The sequence below is a fragment of the Daktulosphaira vitifoliae genome, unplaced genomic scaffold (assembly GCF_025091365.1).
Source record: "Daktulosphaira vitifoliae isolate Bord-2020 unplaced genomic scaffold, ASM2509136v1 Scaffold_5, whole genome shotgun sequence".
Lineage (NCBI taxonomy): Eukaryota > Metazoa > Arthropoda > Insecta > Hemiptera > Phylloxeridae > Daktulosphaira > Daktulosphaira vitifoliae.
The window spans coordinates 12,631,170-12,654,798 of record NW_026099576.1 but is presented as its reverse complement, the minus strand read 5'-3'; the positions used below and the strand labels follow the sequence as shown (position 1 = coordinate 12,654,798).

Sequence of the window (23,629 nt, the reverse complement as noted above, 5' to 3'; positions counted from 1 at the left end):
TAATGATTTACTATATCATTTTTTTTTCAAATTAAATATTTTACATAGTAATTTTCCATAATAGCAAATCATATTTAGAATAGATGTGTTTCCTATGTTATAAAATGATTTGTGCTCTCGTTAAATCCCTGTAGGCATAAGAGTCTTATACGANTAAAATGATTTGTGCTCTTGTTAAATCCCTGTAGGCATAAGAGTCTTATACGACTTATAAGACTACACAAAACTTCGTCTGGAGTATCATAATTTCATAACTTATTTTGTGACACGTGAAACCCTAACGGGCCTATTTATCATTAGCAGTAACTATTAGAATGTATGGTTACCCTTTAACGATCGATATGGCTATATTTTTGTCGAAATAACGAATATTTTAAAGATATTTACATTATGGCATTAATATTCAAATTTCGTATAAAATATAACAGACAGTATAAAAAAATTAATTTTTATCTGTTAAAATTATAAATTTTTAAAATGATAACACTATAAACTTTTATAGAAAAAATAGAAAAGTAAAGTTTAATTTTGTAATACAACAAACATTAGTTGCCTTAGCGGCCAGTGACGTAGCCAGGATTATTGTTTGGGATGGGTTGAGGACATTTTTTTTTAGCTTATCATATGCTTCTACTAGAAACAAACTCTCACACTGCTAATAATAATAATTGGTCTATAAAGGGAGGCTAAATCCCCTTTAGCTCTTTCTTGGCTACGCTACACTTTTTTTTTGCTCTACTAATCTTTAATCCCGACCCTTCAAGGGCTAATTTCTAAATTTTAAGCCTTTGATTAACTTTGTTCTTATTATCTCCTATTAACACTATAACACGTTTTTTCAAATCTATGAACACCATACATGGCTTTTTCTTCTCCTTATATTTTAAAAATTTTAATAATATTGATTAATAAATTTAACTTTAAGAGCTTTTGGTTATACAATATTTATCTGTGGTTATTTAGCAATTTAATAATGAATATTCCGTGAAATGTTTACTTGTATGATATTAAAATGTTTAGAAAACTACACAGTGTATAAGAATTAGAACAAAAAAAAAAAGTCAAAATCTCGAGTTATAAGGATTTACGGGACGATTATTACAATAATATATTACTATAAGAGCATAATATTATGAAACACTCATTGATAGTAACATTATTTTTACTTTTATAAAATATTAGAAGTTATTAGTTAATGGTTCAACTACTACTTAGTCTTACTACTATTTACATAATGTACAGTGAAAGAAATAGGTTAAGGTTATTATTATTCAGTTGGAGAATTAAAATTAAGTAGTGCGGTAAAAAGATGAACCTATGCAAATTTAACTAATTCATTTTTATTCAGCTTTCACGACTACTTAAAAATAGTTTTATATTCTACGGTCATAATTCATAATAATTGACGTTATAAAATGAAAAAAAACCGTAGTAAGACAATACATTAATAATTTTATTCCACCCTTGTCCCATCGCTGATTTTAATAACTGTATGCATTCAAAAGAAAATTAATTCTCTGCGATGAAAATGTCAAAAAATTAACAATTAAAATTTTTTTTTTATTTTTATTTTTTTTTAGAGTAGAAGTAATAGTAGTAGTAGTAGCAGCAGCAAATTATTTAGTAAAGTCGTTATTTATCAAAGCTATTAATTAAAAGGTAACAGAGGTAAAAATAAAGAAAATGCGGAATTGTCTTATACAACCTTTTAGTATACTTCACACAAAAGATAATATTCAGAGTAGGAATAACCTTAAACGTTAGTTCTTTTAATTATACAAAACAAAATAATCTATATGTTAATGTTTATCCTGCCAAAACTCCATACTTTGCAACTGTCCGAATATCTTATTTCTTTGATACTTAATTTCATTAAAACAGAATCTGGATAGCGTCCACGGGCATTCATATTTTATTATCTCTACTATTCGAGTACCATTTTTTGGTGTACTTAAAAACTGCATTTCAGCATGAGTATAAACTGCGAAAAAATAATTAATTACAAATTTGTATTAATGCGAAAAACAAGAAGTTAAAAATGAGACGTCATATACTTTTCCCCAGATAACGTGTAGTCTCTGGCACGATTTTGAATATTTTTATTTAAATATGTCATACATACGGCAATAAAGGTTCGCGAAACATGTTCTATGATTTGATTTTATGGCATAATGTGGTATTGAGTTTTTAAATATCACAAAATTACCCACGATTTTGTTTGTCACAAAAGGCAGTTGAGACAGATACTCCTCGTATTCCACTGTATAATTCCATTGATTTAAATTGGCAGATTCATGAGTGATTATAAATTTCATTCTTGATTATAAAAAATACATATATTAATAAAGAATATTCCTCATTAATTTACCTTTTATAACTTATTAGATTAATTTAATTATTTGATTTCAGTCTATAAAATCAGTTGCAATATTTTTCCTGCTTAATGTCGACTATTTTTTTTATTATCATAAAGGGTATACAATTCAGAACTGATAGTTTTTATAAATAAATTATTCAGAATTTATTTTGTTTAAATAAAATACATTTTTCATAACTTATCGGATAAATAAAAAATGTAAAGTTTTTTGAACCCTAAAAATTATTCCATACCCGTAAAAATTTTTAGGGTTTACCTTGTAATATTTATTATACCCAAACATATGATATTAATAGTAAATGACTTTCACATATTTAAAAGTAAAAAGTACAGCATCAAAGCAAAAAGTTCACAAAACGCACAGATTCTTATATTATATATGAGTAATTATATTTGTATGAGTAATTATATTTGTACGGAGTAAATAATTTATCGTTGACCACTAGATTTCTTCTTAAATAACAATAAGTTAAAAAAAAAGTTGGGCTTATTAATTAGTATATATATCTTGATTTTTTAGTAGTTAAAAACTTTTTAGTTAAAACCCCTTATCCCTTATAAAGGTACTAACTTAATATTTTTGAATGCTAACATACATCAATAATCTGCTTTGTTACTAGGTAGTGGTCTAATTAAGAAAATAGATGGGTCGATAACAATTTTGGACCAGTATTTCGAAAATTATTAACACTTTTATAATTAAACAAAAGGAGAAGTGCAGCCAACAAATGTCTAGTGATAAAAATATCATAATTTGCATTTCACATCCAGACCACATTTAAAAATATTAATAACTTCCGAAATACTGGTTTATAGTAGTTATCCACCAGTTATTTTCTTAAATCATTTTCTATCATTTAATTTAAGTTGACATCCTTATAAGGTGTATTAGATGAACCGAAAAATTATTCAAACATTTATAATTCATAAAATAAATAATACTAAACAATATAATAATAAAAAATTGTTAAACTTATTATTATTCTAGGAGAATTTTAATAATAGTCTACTAAAATGTTAATAATTAAAATACAATCACGTTGAATATAACTAAAAATTATAATCTTATGTTTAATTTAACATTCATTATCATGCATAGAGGAAATAATAACTGGTGTAAAACATGATAATTCTAGGACACAAACACATTTAACTGAATCGTTATATAATTTCATCGCTTATATAACAGTACGTATCTGAAAATTTGACATGATGAGATTTTTATTAATAATGATAAAAGAAGTTTTACTGAACATTTTTTGTGGAAGTCATAGTTCTATTGATAGTTATGAGTATAAAATCAACTCTTGTATTAAAATGTGTACAGTTTAAATTTGTTTTTTAAGCATCCTGAAAACCTAGAAAAACTGTTATAGTATACAAAGACGATTTTATCTACTACACGGTATGTATTAAAAATATAAATTGTATTAAGCTTGATAGATGCATTATTAAGCAACACAAGTGTTTTCCGTAATTAAAATTAAAAATTATTTGGCAAATACATATATTGTTGGCACTTAATATTTATTAATTCTACCAAGCTTTTTCAGACTATACAATTTAAACCAACTATCGCCATCTATTGTATAATCAAACAAACATTAGAGTCAAATAAAACTNTAATCAAACAAACATTAAAGTCAAATAAAACTATTAACACACCTAAATAAAAAAAGAATTAACATGTTTGTGTGCACTTAATTTTACAAGGTTCTATGATGTGTAATATTATTTTGATACTTGGTTGAATTTGGACGTCTCGTTGGCGACTGCCAGTGACATATCGACGCCGCTGAGGCGTATAATAGTTTACTTTTGTTTGCATGGCCCTTGCCGTAAAAACCCATAAATGAGTTCATACAGCTGCACGTACGGATTAGCAATATACAATGTATTACTTATCATTGTTTGTTTACAAATCAATTCCCGTACCGCGTTGTAAAGGACATCTTTCTTTTTAATTAAATAACGTATATTATCACATAAAATTTTTATTACCATGATTCATTATAACAGACCTAAGAGCCCTCTGGGGTTTCATCAGCTTTTGACAATCCGTCGAAGAGCCACTTCTAATTTTCCACCTCAAGCGTTCAGACTTAAGTGCTCAGCTTCACTCTTTTACTTTGCGGCCTTTTTATTTGTCTTACTTTGTGACTTGGTGTCTTTATTCTTAACATAATTTAATAGTTTAACTTAATGTAAATTCATGCTTGAATAACTATCAATTATAATACTTGCTTATATAATAAACTGTTTTCCATTTATTTAACATCTAATAAATCTAATTCACCTTCATCTCCTCTCTACACCGTAAAACAAGATTCGCAGTCAAGATATATCAGGTAAGAGTAGTTTAACACACTAACTACAATTAATAGTAATAACTAATAAAAGACACTCTAAACTTTAATTTATTATCTTCTTCTTTCGCTTAAATATATCTTCGTTCTAACTTCCCACAAATAACGATCACTTCTATTAATTTATTTATATTATCTAACTTCACCATCACTCTCTCACTCTCTCCCNCATTACTGAAACTCTGATGGCTAGTAAAACTCATAAAAAAACATAATACAATTTAAAACTACTTTCTTTTAAAATAATTTTACAATTAAAATTTGTTAAAACTTACCACCTCTAAATATTCATAATATAAGAGGTTAACAGAGAAATTTATTACCTGTTAAATAAATCTCAGGAGATGCATATTAACAAATGAAATATTAAATACCTTTTTAAGAATTGAAGTCACGTATATTATAAACAAAAGATAAAAATATGTTTTAGATAATACTTTATTTATCTTAGTACATAAATTATGAGTGAGAAGTTCAATTTGTTTAACCTTGTTACTTTTTTCTTAGTTATTATTACATTTTTCCAGAGTAAATTTATCAAAAACGAGTCATTAAAATAGTTAGTGTACTATATAACTTGTTTGGCGTAAATCGATGCTTGAAAACAAAACTATTATTTCTTATGTTATAAACACATTTGCATAATAATAACAAAAACAGTTTCGATATTTGAATTTTAAATTAAGACAAATATAAGGTTTTCCATGAAATATTACTCTTTTGATTAAAAAACAATCTTCAATATTATGTAACTGACATCCAATATTTTATTGTCCCAAAAATACAAGTTTATTTAAATATAGATCGTTTATTTTTATTAAAACTATATAAATACATAAAATTAAGCAGTTTATGTTATTATATAAAGTAAAATGTTGAAATATAGTCTGAAACACCTTTACATTACTATCTAGACCAGTCTCAATTTAACTAATAATAATTAAATTAACAATGTTTGTTTTGTAAACAAAATAAAATCTTTAATAAATTAAAAATCAGTTTGGAAGGCTGGCAATAATGTTAACTGGCATTCCTATAAACTAATTGTTCGTGCAATCGAGAAACCTCAAAGAAACAATTACAATATTTAAAAAAATAATAAGAAATTTCAAGGATGGTTTGAAATAGGGTTTTAAGTAGATTTTTTCATATAAGTTTTGTTTACTGTTTTAATTAATAAGAAATGGTAACGGATGCTATTTTTTCGTGTAACATCATTACAAGAACGAAAAATATATGCGTAAATTATCAGTATGCATTTTGATTATCCATTGGAATAACATTTTTTATTCTTATAAAAATTAAAAATGAACAATTTGATAGTTATCTTACTTGGTATATAGGTGTAAAATGGAGATAAATATATCTTAATCCAAAACTTTAGTTGAAGTTTGTCATGATACTTTTTGATTATTTTTAATTTAATTTTTATTTAATAACTTTTAGTATAAAAATTTCAACATACTCGTGAAGGGAACATTTAAGATGCTTTATATTTTTATCATATTATAATATTATTAAGTTCTTATTGTGTGTATACAAAAAGAATACATATTTTTCGAAAAATATATGATCGATTGACGAATAATGTAATGCAAAAGATTTGTATAAAAAATGTTTAAAATTAAACATTTGAATTATTTAAGCAATCATTATTAACAGAATTTGAACGGTGCCTTACTCGTTTATATGACAGGAGCAATTCCGTAAATTGGAACCGGAACAAAGCAATGTGTAAAGCACTTTTGTTACATTACATAATAATGTACTTGTCCGGCGTAAATACTTACATTGTCGGGTTTAGTCTCATCATGTTGGAAAAGTCTGACACATATTCCCAAACGTCCTTAGGTCTAGTATTAACCATGTCTGCACTAACAAACTTCACCAGGTACTCGCGCTTACCCATCAAGACCAGTGCCAAAATGACAGTTATACAACTATAGATTATTGTTCTGCGAAAACGGCTAGCGCATAGCTATAATTAAACAAGCAATTTTAATTCAAAGAAACTCATACGAGATTGATTTTAAATATGTATCTATATGTGAATTTGTTATGAATAATACTTTTTTGACGTTACCTTAAAATAATGGATAAAGTTTGTCATCATCACACTTCGTCTTTCAATTGTGACTGCCTAGTGGACATAAAGCCGTTAAACGGTCAAATGACTAACATTAAATATGCCGATCGAATAAATATGCTATCATCCGTAATGTGACGATAGTGTATTCCGGTCGGTTGTCTAGCATAATCGACAAAATATAAAATTTTATTCGAATATATAAATAATAAATGTACACGTGATAAACCAAAACTAAAAGTTAATTTTTACTTTGAGTTAATAGTATATGATGTACTCTCACCGTAAAGATATACGGATATGTCTAGTAACACTAAGAACATTTTTAAATAACCATTTTTTTCCATTAAATATTTTTTTTTAGTAACCAAGAGTACGTGCCTGTACAACTTACTATATTCAAGCATACACATAACTTAACAACATGGAATACCTCAAGTTCAAATCAGGAACAGGTAGCATACCAATCGTTGGATACGGTACCTGGCAGGTGAGGGTTATACTACATGATTACTATCTAATTTTACGTGTAATACTACTAAAATTTACCTAATTGTCTCTATTTTCTAAATAATAACCTACACAGGTTGGATCGCACAAACAAAATGTATGTAAAAAAAAAAATAATAATAAATTTTGTGATTTTTACATGAATGTTATTTTAATTATATAAAAAAAATTGATTACTTGTGGCTAATTAATTAAATAAAATTAAAACTATAATAAAAATTGTATTCATTTTATTTAATTATTTTAGTTAGTCTGTCAAATAATTAGTCTTTGATTCGCTTATTGAGCATGTGACCTTAAAATATTCTTTAAATTGATAATTTTGTTAGTTAATTATCAGTTTTAGTTAGTTAAAAGTAATTTGATTTCTTTAATAGAATTTAAAATAATAAGAAGAAAATATTTTTCTAAAGAAAAAAAATTATAATACATTTACATTAAATACTCGAAATATCACTCGAATAGTTATATAATTATACAACTCTAGTATAATTTTAGCTTCAATGAGAAGCTAAAGAGGTATTCATTTTTCTATGATGTGTTTTGTTATATTTTTAATTTCTGTCATTACTTTTTTATCATCTCTCGCCGGACTGATTTCTTTCGGAATGATACATCAAAAGATCTCAAGTCGTATCTAGATGAAAACATTGCCTTTAAATACTGAAAATTTTCTCTGTAAATTTCCCAAAAATTTATGATTTCTAAAATCGGTAATTATTGTCATTTTTAAACTTACTTTTCTTAATACAATCATAACTTTTTAAAAAATGAACGATTCAAAATAATTTGGTTTTTTATATATATTTTTGCGTATTTTCATTTCATTTAATATACGTTCCAATGTATTCAAAGCGCATTATAATATGATTGATAACTACTATTCAATATTCAACGATATTTTTGTATAAGATTACTTATGAATCGTTATAATCATTGACATTGATAAAATGAGAGACTTGAAATTCAACTTTTATTCTATTGTGTATTAAATCGGTAAGAAATTCTTAACGTTATCTATTATTGTTTAGGTTTTTTTTGTTTATTACTATTATTGTTATTACTTGGTTCATATATTCTTACATTATCATAATTTACGTTTAACAATTTAGTGATAATATAATTTGTCTGGTTAAGTTTTACGATTATATTGGAAAAGGAACATAAATATTAGATTATATTTTAGCCGGACCTGTTGTAATTTCACTTATGATTTTATCCATTGATGCGTTATGGAATTTCATTTTAATCAGATATTTTTTAATATTTAAAAATTAATTAAGCTCTGAGTTCCTCCAGTTTTTAGATTCTCTTAAAAGTGTTGTCATAACTTATGACTGTATTGTATTTAGCATTTATAATTGTTATTTAAAAAGAAAGTTATTATTGTTCATTGTAAATTGACATTTTTTAATGGGTCAATTGAAATTACTATTGTATCAAAAATATTTATTTTAAATTTGATAACAAAAGACGTGTCATATTTATATTTTGGCTCTTGGTAATTATTTAAGGCATTGAATAATGAATAGAATATATCAATAACAATAATGCTGTTAAATTAACCTATATGTGGTTTTATTGCTTTTTAATACAATGGAATAAACTATGTCAAAACCATTAATATATTTCGATAACTAATTTATTTTAAATTTGTAATGAACTACTATTGGTTAATAATCCACGAGGTGTTATAATCATTTATGGTCCGGTAATCACATCTAATAAGTGTGACACCTTGCCTAGGTGGTGGCGACCCTTTTTACTAAAGCCAGTCGTTATGCAAGTGGTAAACCACGTTGTTCTTACAGAACGATAAAAAGCACACGTGTAGAATTCTGACTGGGCCATCATTTTGCATAGGCGGCCCAACTCTATCCTTGAAAAAATAGTGACATAAAAACAACAAACATGTGCACTTAAGCACGGTTAATGACAGAAGGACAAGAGTCAACAACAATCTCACGGTAATTTTAAATCGACAACGGGCAGTCATTTTGGGAGGGATCAATACCGTTAAATAATTCGATTTTAATTATATTAATTCTCTTTTGTTGCCTTATTATGCGGTAAGCAATGAATTGTTGACACCGCTGTGTCAGAAAAAGATTCATTCACACATTTTCTTGGGTGATATAAAAAAATAAGTAGATTTAACAAAAAATTATATGCCATCGAATTTATGACGTTACATGCATTTTCATACAATAAAATAAACTATGTCAAAATCATTAATATGCACCATTATAAATATGTTTCGAAAAGTAATCAATCATAATTTGTATTATTTAATTTCGAGAATCTATGTTACGTTATTTTCGCTGTAAACAGTTGTATCATATTAAAAAAAAACCCAGCACAGTGGGGTCGCGGCACAGTGGTGACGTAGCATAGATGGATAAAGTATAATGATAACTGACAGTGATTAAAATCACTATCAAAAATAAACGCTTCGATGCAAATCTTTAGATAGTGTTTAATTTTAAAAAAATTGGTGTTTTATTCCAAAAGCTACTTGATCTGCTGGTTCCTTATTAATATCTCGATTAAGATAAAATATGTCAAATGAAAAAGGGTTTATTAAAAAATATTATTTCTCATAAAAAAATTGTGTGGATACATACACTTTTCAATAAGTTATAGCATTATAAAGTTAAATATAATATAAAAAATAAAATCGAGAATTTTCACACGAAAATAGCATTCGATAGCTATTTTCGCCGTGAAGACAAGTCCAGAGGTGAAATTTTTTTTTTTTCAAATTAAAGTATATTACATTAGTTTTAATTTAAGATATATATAAAAGTGTCAGACCTTCCGGAACATTTTCAAAAGTTAAGTTGAAAAAGTTAATTTTTTGTGAAAAAGTTGTCAATTTAATTCCCCCCCTGTGGGCAGATAAAGGGTCAGATTTACAAAAAAAATATACCAAATGATAGGTAAAGACATCAAGTATCTACAAAGAAAAAAAGTTATATTCATATGTTCATTTTTGAAAAAGTTAGGCAGTTATTAGTAAAAAAAATTTCAAAAATTTCGAAAATTAGCGATTTTTAAATTTGTAATTTTTTTGGAGGTTTCCCCCATTTACGGGGAACGAGGGAAATTTTTTCAATTTTGAAGGGTAATGTCTTCGACTAGATACGATTTGTGATCTTTTGACGTATCGTTGAAAGAAATCCGTTCGGTGAGAGCAGAGAAAAAGTGGTAACAGACACAAAAAAAAATAAATAAATAAATAAAAAAAATAAACACATCATAGTAAAACCAATACCTTCTCAGCTTCGCATCGAAGCTAAAATGATGTCAAAATGTTTTAGTAATAATTTATTTGGACATTTTAGGCAAAAGATAATGAACTTAAAACAGCTCTAAATGAAGCATTAAAATCTGGATATCGGCACATCGATACTGCTACCGCATACGGCAATGAGCATGTTATTGGTGAAGTATTAAAAGAATGGTTTGTATCTGGTCAAATTAGCAGAGAAGATGTTTTTATTACTTCTAAGGTATAGAAACATATATATTTTTTTAAGGTTCAATTTAATTATATATTATAACTCTATTGTATACTAATAACATGAAATGAAATATATTTTTATAATTAAAGCTTCCATCTTTTTTTAATCGACCTGAAGACTTGGAAAAAACGATAGAAAAAAGTTTCAAGATTTGCAGTTGGACTATCTTGACCTATACTTAATTCATGTACCATATAGTTTGATAAGTAAAGTTCTTGGCGACTACACAACAATGGAATTGGATACATCAACAGATCATATTAAAATTTGGAAGGTAAGATGATTACTATGGTAGCATTTTAAAATCGATTTTTGTTACAGAAACTTATGAAGATGAAATAAGATTTCATACGAAATGATTGATTAAAACAATTCTTTTTGCTAAAAATAATTATTTATTATGAAATCCAATGACTTCATACTCAATACTTCATATCTATAAGTTTCTATTTAGTTGTATATATAAAAATAATAAGTGTTAAAAATGTAAAGCTGAGAAGGTTAAGGAAATCCCTTTTAATTTACTTACTATATTTTTATATAGTTATTGTAATTATGGGATTTTATGATTATGTAGCCGCTATATTGTTCACAATTAAATTTTATCATATATATCAAACTATTTTAAGTTTGAAAATTATTTCTTTATAATTTTAGTCTATGGAAGAACAAATAGACAAAGGACGTGCAAAAGCTATTGGAGTGTCAAACTTCAATATCAAGCAGTTGAAAAGAGTTTTAGACAACAGTAGAATAAAACCAGATAATCTTCAGATCGAACACCATTTATATCTACAGCAGCCTGAACTAATTGCTTTTTGTAAAGAAAACAATGTTACTGTCACAGCATATTCGTGTTTAGGTACNATATCTTATTAATATTCAGTAGTAAATATTCTGTAGAGTTTTAAAGTTTGTGAAAATTTGAATTTTCATGTATTATTTTACCGGTATTAAACATTGGAATACGTATTGAGAAAAGGACAGAAGAAAACGCTATCTTAACCTAACGTATAACTATTATTTAAAAAAAAATCAACTAAAAATATTAATTGGATCCAAAGTTATTTAAGTTGTCAGTGAATGATGGGCCACTCTGTATATCAAACTATTTTAAGTTTGAAAATTATTTCTTTATAATTTTAGTCTATGGAAGAACAAATAGACAAAGGACGTGCAAAAGCTATTGGAGTGTCAAACTTCAATATCAAGCAGTTGAAAAGAGTTTTAGACAACAGTAGAATAAAACCAGATAATCTTCAGATCGAACACCATTTATATCTACAGCAGCCTGAACTAATTGCTTTTTGTAAAGAAAACAATGTTACTGTCACAGCATATTCGTGTTTAGGTACTCGAGCTAACCGAGAATCAATGGGACTTACACTTAAGCGCCCTGAGCTTATGGAAAATGAAACTGTACTGAAGATAGCAGAAAAACATAATAGGACTCCTGCACAAATTTTGTTGCGTCACATTGTTCAAAAAGGCATAGTAGTTATACCAAAGAGTACGAACCCTCAACGTTTAGCTGCAAATATACAAGTAATACCAAATTTGAAATTTCCAATCAAATATAATATGAATAATTTAATTTAATTTTAATATTAAAAGGTATTTGACTTTAAATTGAGCGATGACGAAATGGAAGCTTTGAATGCGGAAGATCAGGGAGAAGAAGGACGTATATTGAAATTCACGTTTTTCAATAAGTAATGGATATTTTATTAATATTTTTTTAATGGGTTGGTTATGCCTAAAAGATACACATAAATAATTGAATAAAGCCCAGTACAGTGGTGTTGCGGCATATAGGGGACGTGGCATAGTTGGGTCCAATATAGAAGTAATCTGACAGTGCTTAAAATCACTATCATAAGAAACGCTTGGTTTCTAATCTGTAGATAATGTTTAATTTTAAGAAATTGGCGGATTAATCATTTTTAACCTACATTTTTTTCTGTGAAAGTTTATAATAAAAAAAAAATAATAATTTTATTACAATAACTTTTAGCTAAACTTGCAAGTTTGAAATAGACATCATTAAATAGAAAAAAAAGCTATTGTTAAGATTATTTTGTCAGCAGTTTTTATAATTACTATTTACAATAAATTTATCAAAAAAGCTCGATATTTTTTTGCATTTTTATCGTAATAGATCACTTAAATAAAAATCATAGTTAAAAAGATCTACACAATTGAGCGTATTATAAATTTTAATTCTAATTGTAAAAATTCATTTCTACTTTTATCATATCAAATCTAATTCAACAATAAAAGTCCAGAGGTTAAATTTGTTTTTTTCAAAATAAATTTCATTACATAAGGTTTAATTTAAAAGATATATGCAAATGTCAGTATTTCTGGAACATTTTCAAAAGTTAAGTTGATAAAATTCTACTTTCAATATGCATTTTAAAAAATTTCTCAGCTTCACATGAAAGTTAATAAATTAACAAAACACATCAAAGTAAAATTAATACCATTTTTGCTTCGCATCGAAGCTAAAAAAATTATATTGAAATTTATGAAAATACGAAAAACGATACTTTTTTGTATCATAACAATTTATGAACAAAAAACAAGTTTTTTCAAGACTATATATACAATTTATCTTTTCACTCATCTTTCTATATTCGAAATTATATAACAAGTTAAAAAATATGTTTTATCCAGCCTTGTAAATTTTATTTAATGAAATTCACTCAACGCGTAAAAAGTAGAGGCTTAGATAAGATAAATTTCCAAACCCATTTTAATGATTGTATAATAAAATAATTTTTGTTAATAAAAATAATTTTTTAGCATTCAAAATCATCCAGAATATCCGTTTCCGAGAGATAAATGAACTTATGTTTTTCAAGAATGAATATGTACTGGCTCTTTTTTATATTAAATATGTTACTAATAACAATTTGAAGATCTATTTGAAATCTTGTCACTAATTAGTAATTATTTATTCTCACAAGTCAGCACTTTTTAAAGGAAAAGGAACAGTTTTTATAGAGTAATTTTTCATATATGTTATGTATACTATTTTTGTTATAAATTTATTTTTTAATAAAGAAATAATTTTCTAAATTACAAGTATACTTGAAATTAATTTTTCTTATATAGTGTAATTTAATTATGTTATATGGATATATTTTGAACTGAATTCAATAAAAGTAAGAGAATTTTCGGTTTGTTTATATACTTTTTTAGTGTAATATGTTCAACTCTATTATTTCCCNCGGTTTGTTTATATACTTTTTTAGTGTAATATGTTCAACTCTATTATTTCCCATATTACATCTAATTTACTGATTGTTATTTTTACTAAAATGTTAATTATTGAATAATTTATATATTAATCAGTAATTAAAGAAACGGGTTTCTATTGTTTTGAAATAGTGTACCCGATGAAATCCATTTGACTAAAACTTTACCAATTTCTTGTTAATTTCTATAAATTTACGCTATGTCTATAATCAATTTTTAAAGGGTTTTTTTGTGTCAGTTTCAAGTACATTGTATGAGGTCGAAAATTGATATGCGCTACGAAGCTACAAAGGTATTAATTTTACCATGATTTTTTTGTGAGTGCCACTACTTTTTCTCAGGTCTCACTGGACCGATTTTTATACGAATATATACTTTGCACATATTACCTAAAGGAGTGTAGGTGTTTGCCGCTAATTATGTTGGTATCTGGTCTTTGAATTAACTTAATGTAATATTGTCAAAACTAACAAATTTTTGGAATTACATTTAATTATTATTATTATACTTTTGAATAGATTTTTAATGAGGTATTGATCTAATTTAATTGTACAGAGTTTTCAGAAACGCCAACGCACAATGATCTTATTGTAGTTAACCAATAATCATACAAATTTTTAGCTTCCAAAATCTTGCTAAAGATCATTAAGCTTCCCTATTTTGACATTAAAAGCCATATATTCTATTATAACTAGTTCTATTAGTAATTTAAAAACACTTAATTTATTATTTTTTAATTTTTTGGAGGTAAAATATTTATTAAATTAAATTCAACTTGAAATATTTTTCAAAATACATAACACATAGGAATTGTAATGTGAATTTTTTGATTTAAATATTTGTATATCTTTTCATAATAAAATTTTATTATTTTTTCATTGAAATAAATTTCAATCGATATTTTAAACATCAAAATTTTTTTTATAATCATTGTATAAGTTTTGCAATAATCTTAACCCAACTTTAAATATACCAATAATTTTAAATATCCATTGTGAGTTTTTCTTATTGGGTATCTAGTCCCGTTGCTAATGAATTCCTTCTAACAAATATCGTGTCGGCAGACAACATAAAGAAACATATAGAAATATTTTTTACTGTTTAATTTAACAAAATACCGCTTTATTAAAAATTTTACATAGATATAAATATTTTTGAACCTTGTTTTGGCCAGACCAGAGGAAGCCTATTTTTAATAAATATAATATCTTTTTTCGTTTTCTCCGCCTTTATCCCAACTACTTGAGGTCGGCCCTTTCTCAATATAATATAATTTTTATAATAATAAAAAAAAATTTATTTATGTTTTATAACTACTAAAAACTTCTTCCGTAATAAATCATTAAGATAAATTATTAAATTTGACAGGGATATTTAACATCATTTATCCAATATTGTTTAACCTTTGATATCACTCTAATATTTATTATTATTCACACCATTCCATTGTATTTTTGTATTACTCTATTGTTATTTATATATTAATCTATTTTATCATTTTTATACTTTATTTTATTTTTGATTTATTACATTAGTGAAAATTTGTTTAACTTATGTGTAGATTTTATAATAATTTCAACAGTCGAAATATTAAAATATTTATAACTTTTACCATTAATGTGACAAAATTAGTATTTTTTCGAAAAAATGTATAGCTAATTGATAATAATTGAAAGTAATTATAACAGTTTCAAAATATTCTTCATGGACCGTAAATTAATTTAGCAATCCCAAAATTCTGAACAGTTACGCCTATATCTGTGTTACAGAGTAATTATTAATATTTATTGATAAGCGACCGTTAACAACTCAAAGAGAACTATTCGATTTAACTGTTGCATGCATATAGTACACTGATTGGTAATGCTACATGAATTGTCTCCCACCGATTTATTATAGTTCTAATTACATGAAAGATTAGTAAGTCAGTAACGTCTTTCGTCAACAAAGATGAAGGTGCTTTCCGGAACGAGAAATTCGGCTGTTCGCTGTTTACTGTTATATCACCAACAAACCGCGTCCAGTAGTAAGTAAATGAATGATACGGTTTATTTTTATCTCATAGCGTTATTTTATCAATGTGAGCTTAATAGAAATCGTGAAGAAAACATCAGTAATGTAATATTGGTAAAATGATAAATTTAACCTTATAATAAATTGAAGAAAACGAACTCTACTGAAAAAGGCACCCTTTTTTTAAAGTAAAATGATTTCAAAAATGTATCGAATTAAAATATTAGTTTTGTATTTATCATCCTATTTTTCTTAATTACCTATATTTCAAACGAGTGATTGTAAATTTTATAATTATATTTTAATTGTTTTTATTTAATAATAAAATTTCTTTATGTACTTCTAAACATGATCAATATATCAATTGTTCTGGGGTGATCCTAGAGATGATTTTTAAGGGGGTGTAGAGTAAATTGTACTAGATGTGATCAAATGCCGACTAAATCATGTTAGCGAGTAAAAAAGTCCATAAAACTCTGAAAACCAATAATTTTAATAAACATTTGAGGGGTGTGATTTAACCCCTACAAGTGTTAAGTATTCTGATTTGCTCAATTAAAGTTAATGAACATTAATAGTTTTAAATTGTTAGTAATAAACTTTTGCTAATAATTATAATTCTGTAACACATATATATATGAATCCATGTTTGTGGTTAAATAGTCAATATTGATTTAATATGTATATTTGTAATATTTGAATTTTATTATGATACATTTTTTTGTGATCATAAGTTATACATTATGGATAGCGATTCAGAAGAAATTTTTTTTGGGGAGGTGGGCTATTTCACTATTTCTGCTTAAGAGCTATTTTTTTTAAAAGAAAACCTTTTTTCTTATGTGAAGAAACAATGGCTTATGTCTTATGAACTCCTCATTGTATTCGTACCTGTATCATATTTTGTATTAACTGCGAAAAATGTTTATAAAGTTATCTTTAAAATTAACTCGCCAATATGATGTAAACTATTATTATTATTAGGTTTTTATTAAAAATTTTTTTTTTTTGCAAGAACTTAAATACAATCATTTGAATTTTTCCACAATTTTGGCTAACTGTTATTAATGGCAGATTTATGATGGTTCAAGGGGTTTGGTCCCCACCCAGAGACCAATATTTTTACATTACTTAATTTGTAGGGCGAGCCTTTAATACGTATTCAAGTAAATTTGATACTTCTGAGCACCTCCCCTCCGAGAAATATGTTGAAAACACTGATTGTTATTAATTTACTAATTTTTGATTTAATATAATTCAATTTAACTTAACTAAAACTAAATAGATAAAAATTATAATTATTTTTGCATTTTTATAAGACACGCTGCATCTACAAAATTGAATTTAAATAAACAAATATTCAAATTAGCTTGAATAGAAACAAAAGAAATTAAATTTTCTCCCTCTTAAAATGTAGAATAGGTGTTATAGAAAATTGAATAGAAAAATGTCTTATTTATATGTTAAGCAATAATTCTATAACCTTAGAAATCAAATAAAAATTTTTGCTTAGTATAAACGATAAATGAATTTTTAAAGGTAAGAAATTAAACCAAAAAAAAAACAATTGTTGATGATTATCATATATAAGTTAAAATAATATTTTAATAGATTTATTTTAATTATTCAGATATTAATAGTTTAAATAAAAATATATATACTTATATGATATAGTGGTGGATATACAGGGGGAGGGTTATACATATTAATACAAATTAAATAAATATATAAAAGGATAAGACTCTGAAAGTACACATTCTTTAGGATACCTACACTCGAAATTTTGTTTGAAAATTAGCCAATCATGTAAAGTTGTTAGTATTATACTAACTTTTTATGTTTTAATTAATATTTTAAATTTAAGTACTACTAATAAGAAGGTATGAAATGTTTTGAATTAATAAAATATATATTCTTATGCACTTGCGTCATAGATAGTTCAATAATGGTTCATAAATGTACATTAAAATGATAACGTTACAGGCTATTATAATTTCAAATTTATAATCGCAACACTAATCGTAAATATAATTGATTTATTTACATTAAGATTTTAGGTATTAACAATAACAGACGATCTCTTGAACGATATTTTCATATCCAAAAATTTTAATGAATGACACTTTTCAAAAAGTAAGGAATAAGTATTTTTCCTTACTTACTGAGTACTCTATATATGTCATCATAGTGATGTTAGTAAAATACATTTATGATGTAAATTTTGTCAATATTTAGTGCTTTAACCATCATTACTATATCCTTAATAATTATATAGGTATCATAAAAAGACAATCCAACCAATTTTTCATTTATGTAACAAGAATATCTTGAAAATATTTTAATTACTACCTCACTTATTTCTTTATTCATTTGTTTATGTCTTGAGATATTTTATTAATTGTATAACGGGTCCTGTAGAAACTTCAATGATGAATCAAACCAATTTGCTACTATATACTTAAGCATATGATGTCTAGAGGCATAATAAAGTAAACTTATATTAATCTTTATTGTTTTTGTAAAATTGTATATACACCTTTGTGTATTATATTACTAGCAGTACTATCTATGCACATTCATGTAGAATTGTTTGTAATATTTCATTAGGTTAGTAACTCATAAACCGCAATGGCTGAGCTTTTGCGTTCGATTATGTCAATTGTGGCAAGGAGTTGTTCTAAACCCAACCTGTTACAAAAATTGCTAACCGATCACTTTTTCCATATTTTTCAGTATTTTATTTGCTCAATATATTGTATTATAGTTAATAGGATTAAAATTAACTTTTATTATTTCTAATAATTTAGGACTATCTTCTATACAACGTCTCCGTATACTTTCACGAGAACATGAAATTCTTGTGATAACAATTTTAAAGTTTTAAGTAATAGTAGATAAAACGAGACTAGAATTTTTCATGGATATTTTAGAACGATATAATGTATTTGAAGCAACAGATAATATTTTATTTTTATTTAGATGTTTGTAAGCAGCTTTAATCGATACAACAACAAGAACCTCATCATCTGATGAACTAGATTTATTAGAATATTTAGAGCTATATTTATTTAAACTATGGATACAATTATCAAAGATAGGATTTCCGATTTTGTCTTTAAGACCTTTAGTTTTTATGTCAAAAACATTAAACAGTTAATCGATAAATATATAAATATTTTTGTTGACAGTTTGTATTATTTATTATTAAAATATTCAAAATATAATTGTTTTAATTTTCTAAAAATATTGTGTTTCAACATAATAAATACCGTAAAAATATTTACGTGTTTAAAACAACATTATTAAGACTTTTTGATTTCTTTTTTAACATACTACAGTAACTGCTACCAGTATTGGGCCATATATCTGGTATGATAACGTTTGATTCCGTACTAACAGATCAGTACTAGAAATTTTGCATAACTAGTATTACATCAGTACTGTGCCAGCATGGGTTTTCGATTTTTACGATTTTCGTGTAATGTTACAAATTTAAAAAAATTATTAAAACTGCTTTTCTAACATTTTTCTAGGGAGGGTTTTTATAATTTGGCAGGAACTGAACTGGTTTTTTGAAAAAAAAAAAAGATATAACCTAATCAAACCATTTATTTAAAATTTTTCTAATTAAAACCAAAGTTGCGTACCCCAAACCGGTTTTTAAAACTGAAACCATAAACAAAGCGAATAGTTTCAGTCCCTTTAATTCAGTGACTATTCAATAGACGTATTAAGAAAGGGAGGAACAATATACTTATGTATCTTTTAGACTTCTATAGTATTATTTTTTTTGTTTTTTGACTTAGTTACATAATTTAATTATAAGTGAATAATTAATATATGTTGCAGAAATTTACAAGCGATGGAAATCCAGCGTCGTCGGATTTATTGGTCTAGGAAATATGGGTATTCCAATGGCCAAAAACTTATTGAAAAATGTATTAAATTTTATATTTATATAATACAAACCTATGTAAAAATAAACTTTTTTGTTTGGCATTAAAATAGTCTGTTAGTTTATTCAACTNATTCGCTTATTGAGCATGTGACCTTAAAATATTCTTTAAATTGATAATTTTGTTAGTTAATTATCAGTTTTAGTTAGTTAATAGTAATTTGATTTCTTTAATATAGTAAAAATGTAGTTGTAGAAAAGTTTAATAGAAGTAAAAAAGTAACAACAATACATTTATATTAAACACACCAAAATTCACTGAAATAGTTACATAGTTCATACAGCTCGTGTATAATTTCTTAATAATTTTCTAATTTATAAATCAACATATTATTTACTAAAAAACCATTATTATAGATCATTTTATTTAGCATACTTGTCATGATCTCTAGAAACATTCTTAAAATAATAAAGCTTAAAAAAACAGTTTTATTTGAAAAAAAGTTAAAAATTAAAAATAATGGTAGCTGCTTCTGAAAGNAAAGCTTAAAAAAACAGTTTTATTTGAAAAAAAGTTAAAAATTAAAAATAATGGTAGCTGCTTCTGAAAGAAGATTTAAATAAATAAATGAATTAATGTGTTAATTAAAATTGTAGCCCTTTATTTTCTTACATTTTTATCATTAGAACATATTTTTTACTGCATTCAACTTTATTAATAAATAATTAAACCTTAGCCATTAGCCTTCAGTCAAGGTAATAAATAAAATATATGTTATGTTTAAAGGTATTTACTATGACGCATTGTGGTTTTCCATAAGTTAGTTTTTCAACACACTATTTAATACATATAGTTTAAAAAAACTAAAAATTCACGTTTTTAAAGCACATCGAACTCAATATTACTTTAAACTTTTTAGTTCGATGTACTTTAAAAGCGTGTTTTATTAGTTTTTTAAACTATATTTATTAACATCCTTATATTAGTTTCACCTGTATGTATGTATGTTTGTATGTTTGTAACTCTCCACACTCCACGTGTTATCCTGTCGGCTATGGCCTTGAGACTAGACTGTCGTGTAACGCATTCACCACAGGCCGGCAACACTATTCCTGTATAATTTTATTTTGGTTTTCGTACCCGTACACGCTTGCGTGTCATCAATATTATATATATATATATATATACATATAAATAGACAAATTTTTATTGAGATACGGCCTCGACACTCGTGTCACCTTCATCAGCAGTGCCTAACTATGAGTATTTTTGTTTGACTGACCAATATCGCGTGCTATACGCCTCACGTATATTTTAAAGCGATGTACTTTAAAAGCGTGTGTTTTTGATTTTTTAAACTATATTTATTAACACGCTTATATTAGTTTCACCTATATGTTTGTAACTTTTTAGTTTTTTATGACATCGCTATCACATTCACGGAGTGTTTATTATCAATTATAACTATCAATAGATAGAATTTCTGTATTGGCAGTTAGTGTATTTATAAATTCACAACTGTGTCTTACTACTGTTGATAATAAAGGCTATATATCTGCGAATATCGACATAAAAAAAATTATACAGGATTAGTGTTGTCGGCGTGTGGTGGCAGGATGGGGTAAATGCATTACGACAGTCTAGTCTCAAGGTCATAGACAATCGGGTACGCAAAAATAATAAGACATGGCACGTGGAGAGTTACAAACTTACAACAAACATAAATGTGAAACTAATATAAGCGTGTATAAATGTTGATATTATACGTTTGAATGATTTAACTATTTCATTATATTTTAGTAAAAAAACTATACTTTTAGGACAATATAATTTATTTCCTAACTTGTATTGACAAAATTAATTAACACCCCAATTATATGACCTAGTATTATTTTTTTTGAAACACGAAAACAGGATGTAATAATATTGTTTTATTTTTAAGTTGTTGTATAAACATAATGTGTTCATTAACTTGATATCAATTTATTAAATTACACAGAATACTCTTTTTTAATAGATTTGATATGCTGCATAACTCTCATAGATAAATTTTATAAAAATTTTAATGTCTTTTGCTTTATATTAAAAATTTCTATATATTTAAAAGAGGCCAAATTCAATTAAGGTTTTTAAACATTTTTTCATGTTTATAAAAATCTTCTAAACGTTAATACTAGTAATGGGCATTTTCGAATATTTTAAACTAACGAATAACTATTCAAATTGTTTTTATGCAACTGAATAGTTTATTTTTACAATAAACTATTCGAATGAGCTACCGAATGTTTTCAAAAAATATTAGATTAGTTCTACCTAAAATTTTTATTAAGTACACGTCATTATAATGAGAAAACAATTAACGAATACTTAAAATAAAGTATTAAACAATTAATAATAATAAAAATTAGTGATGGGCATTTTCAAATATTTTAAACTATTGATTGACTATTTAAATTATGTTTAAACAAACGAATAGATTATTTTTAGTAAAGACTATGGAATATTTTTACTAATCGAATAGTTTTTGACTATCGAATGGTTCGATAGTTAATATACGTTACTAGTTAATACTCGACCATATATACTATTTTTGTGTTATTGAAGTCTATATTTAATTAACTAAAATTCGTTTTTAGATTCTTTTAATAGTAATGTTTTAACTTACTATATTGTATTTAGCATTTATTATTTAAGTGTTATTTTAAATTAAGTTATTCTTGTACATTTTAACAACTTATTGGGTCATTTAACATTATTATGTAATCAAAGATATTTATTTCATATTTTATGAAAAAAGACGTGTCCAATTTATATTTTAGCTCATAATAATAATTCAATGTATTTAATAATGAATAGAATATATCAGTAACTATATAGCCGTCAAATTAACTTATTAGTTGTTTTATTGCTTTCTTATATAATAGAATAAACTATGTTAAAGTCGTTAATATGCACCATTAATATGTTTTGATAAGTAATTAATCTTAAATTTGTATTAAACTACTATTGTTGGATTTATTAAAATATGATTCACTTAACTATTTCACTTGAAGTTTAGTGCTACTGATATCACCAATATAAAATTATTTCAAAATTTTGTAATAAAATATTGTTTGAATATTTTAGGCGAAAGAGAGTGAACTTAAAACAGCTTTAAATGAAGCACTAAAATCTGGATATCGGCACATCGATACTGCTACCGCATACGGAAATGAGCATGTTATTGGTGAAGTATTAAAAGAATGGTTTGAATCTGGTCAAATCAGCAGAGAAGATGTTTTTATTACTTCTAAGGTATAGAAACATATATATTTTTTTAAGGTTCAATTTAATTATATATTATAACTCTATTGTATACTAAAAACATGTAATGGAATATATCTTTATAATTAAAGCTTCCACCTTTTTTTAATCGACCTGAAGACTTGGAAAAAACGATAGAAAAAAGTTTAAAAGATTTGCAGTTGGACTATCTTGACCTATACTTAATTCATGTTCCATTCAGTTTGATAAGTAAAGTTCCTGACGACTATGCAACAATGGAATTGGATACATCAACAGATCATATTAAAATTTGGAAGGTAAGATGATTACTA

The 23,629-nt window shown here is 25.6% G+C and overlaps 2 protein-coding genes across 4 annotated transcripts in view; one reads left to right on the top strand and one right to left on the bottom strand.

Moving 5' to 3' along the window:
* Nucleotides 1-1,577: 1,577 nt before the first annotated feature.
* Nucleotides 1,578-6,980, bottom strand: LOC126908146 (uncharacterized). 2 transcript variants are annotated; one of them, XM_050690052.1, is made up of 4 exons: nucleotides 6,827-6,980; nucleotides 6,534-6,721; nucleotides 2,207-2,316; nucleotides 1,578-1,981 (listed from the first exon to the last, which is right to left on the bottom strand). In XM_050690052.1, the coding sequence occupies exons 1-4, from the start codon at nucleotides 6,854-6,856 to the stop codon at nucleotides 1,800-1,802; spliced, it is 510 nt and encodes a 169-aa protein (XP_050546009.1). In that variant the 5' UTR covers nucleotides 6,857-6,980; the 3' UTR covers nucleotides 1,578-1,799. The 2 variants fall into 2 exon arrangements, with proteins under 2 accessions (XP_050546009.1, XP_050546008.1); XM_050690051.1 differs by having other exon boundaries at nucleotides 1,586-1,981; nucleotides 2,123-2,316; nucleotides 6,827-6,969.
* A 209-nt stretch (nucleotides 6,981-7,189) lies between these two features.
* Nucleotides 7,190-23,629, top strand: part of LOC126908142 (aldo-keto reductase family 1 member A1-like) — a 19,039-nt gene continuing 2,599 nt past the window's right edge. The window contains exons 1-3 of one of the 2 annotated variants that reach the window (XM_050690046.1): nucleotides 7,190-7,319; nucleotides 10,684-10,851; nucleotides 23,429-23,614. In XM_050690046.1, coding sequence (XP_050546003.1) covers nucleotides 7,254-7,319; nucleotides 10,684-10,851; nucleotides 23,429-23,614 — 420 coding nt within the window. In that variant the 5' untranslated portion in view covers nucleotides 7,190-7,253. Of the gene's footprint in view, nucleotides 7,320-10,683; nucleotides 10,852-23,159; nucleotides 23,328-23,428; nucleotides 23,615-23,629 lie in introns of both variants that reach the window. The other variant, XM_050690044.1, reaches the window with a different exon arrangement.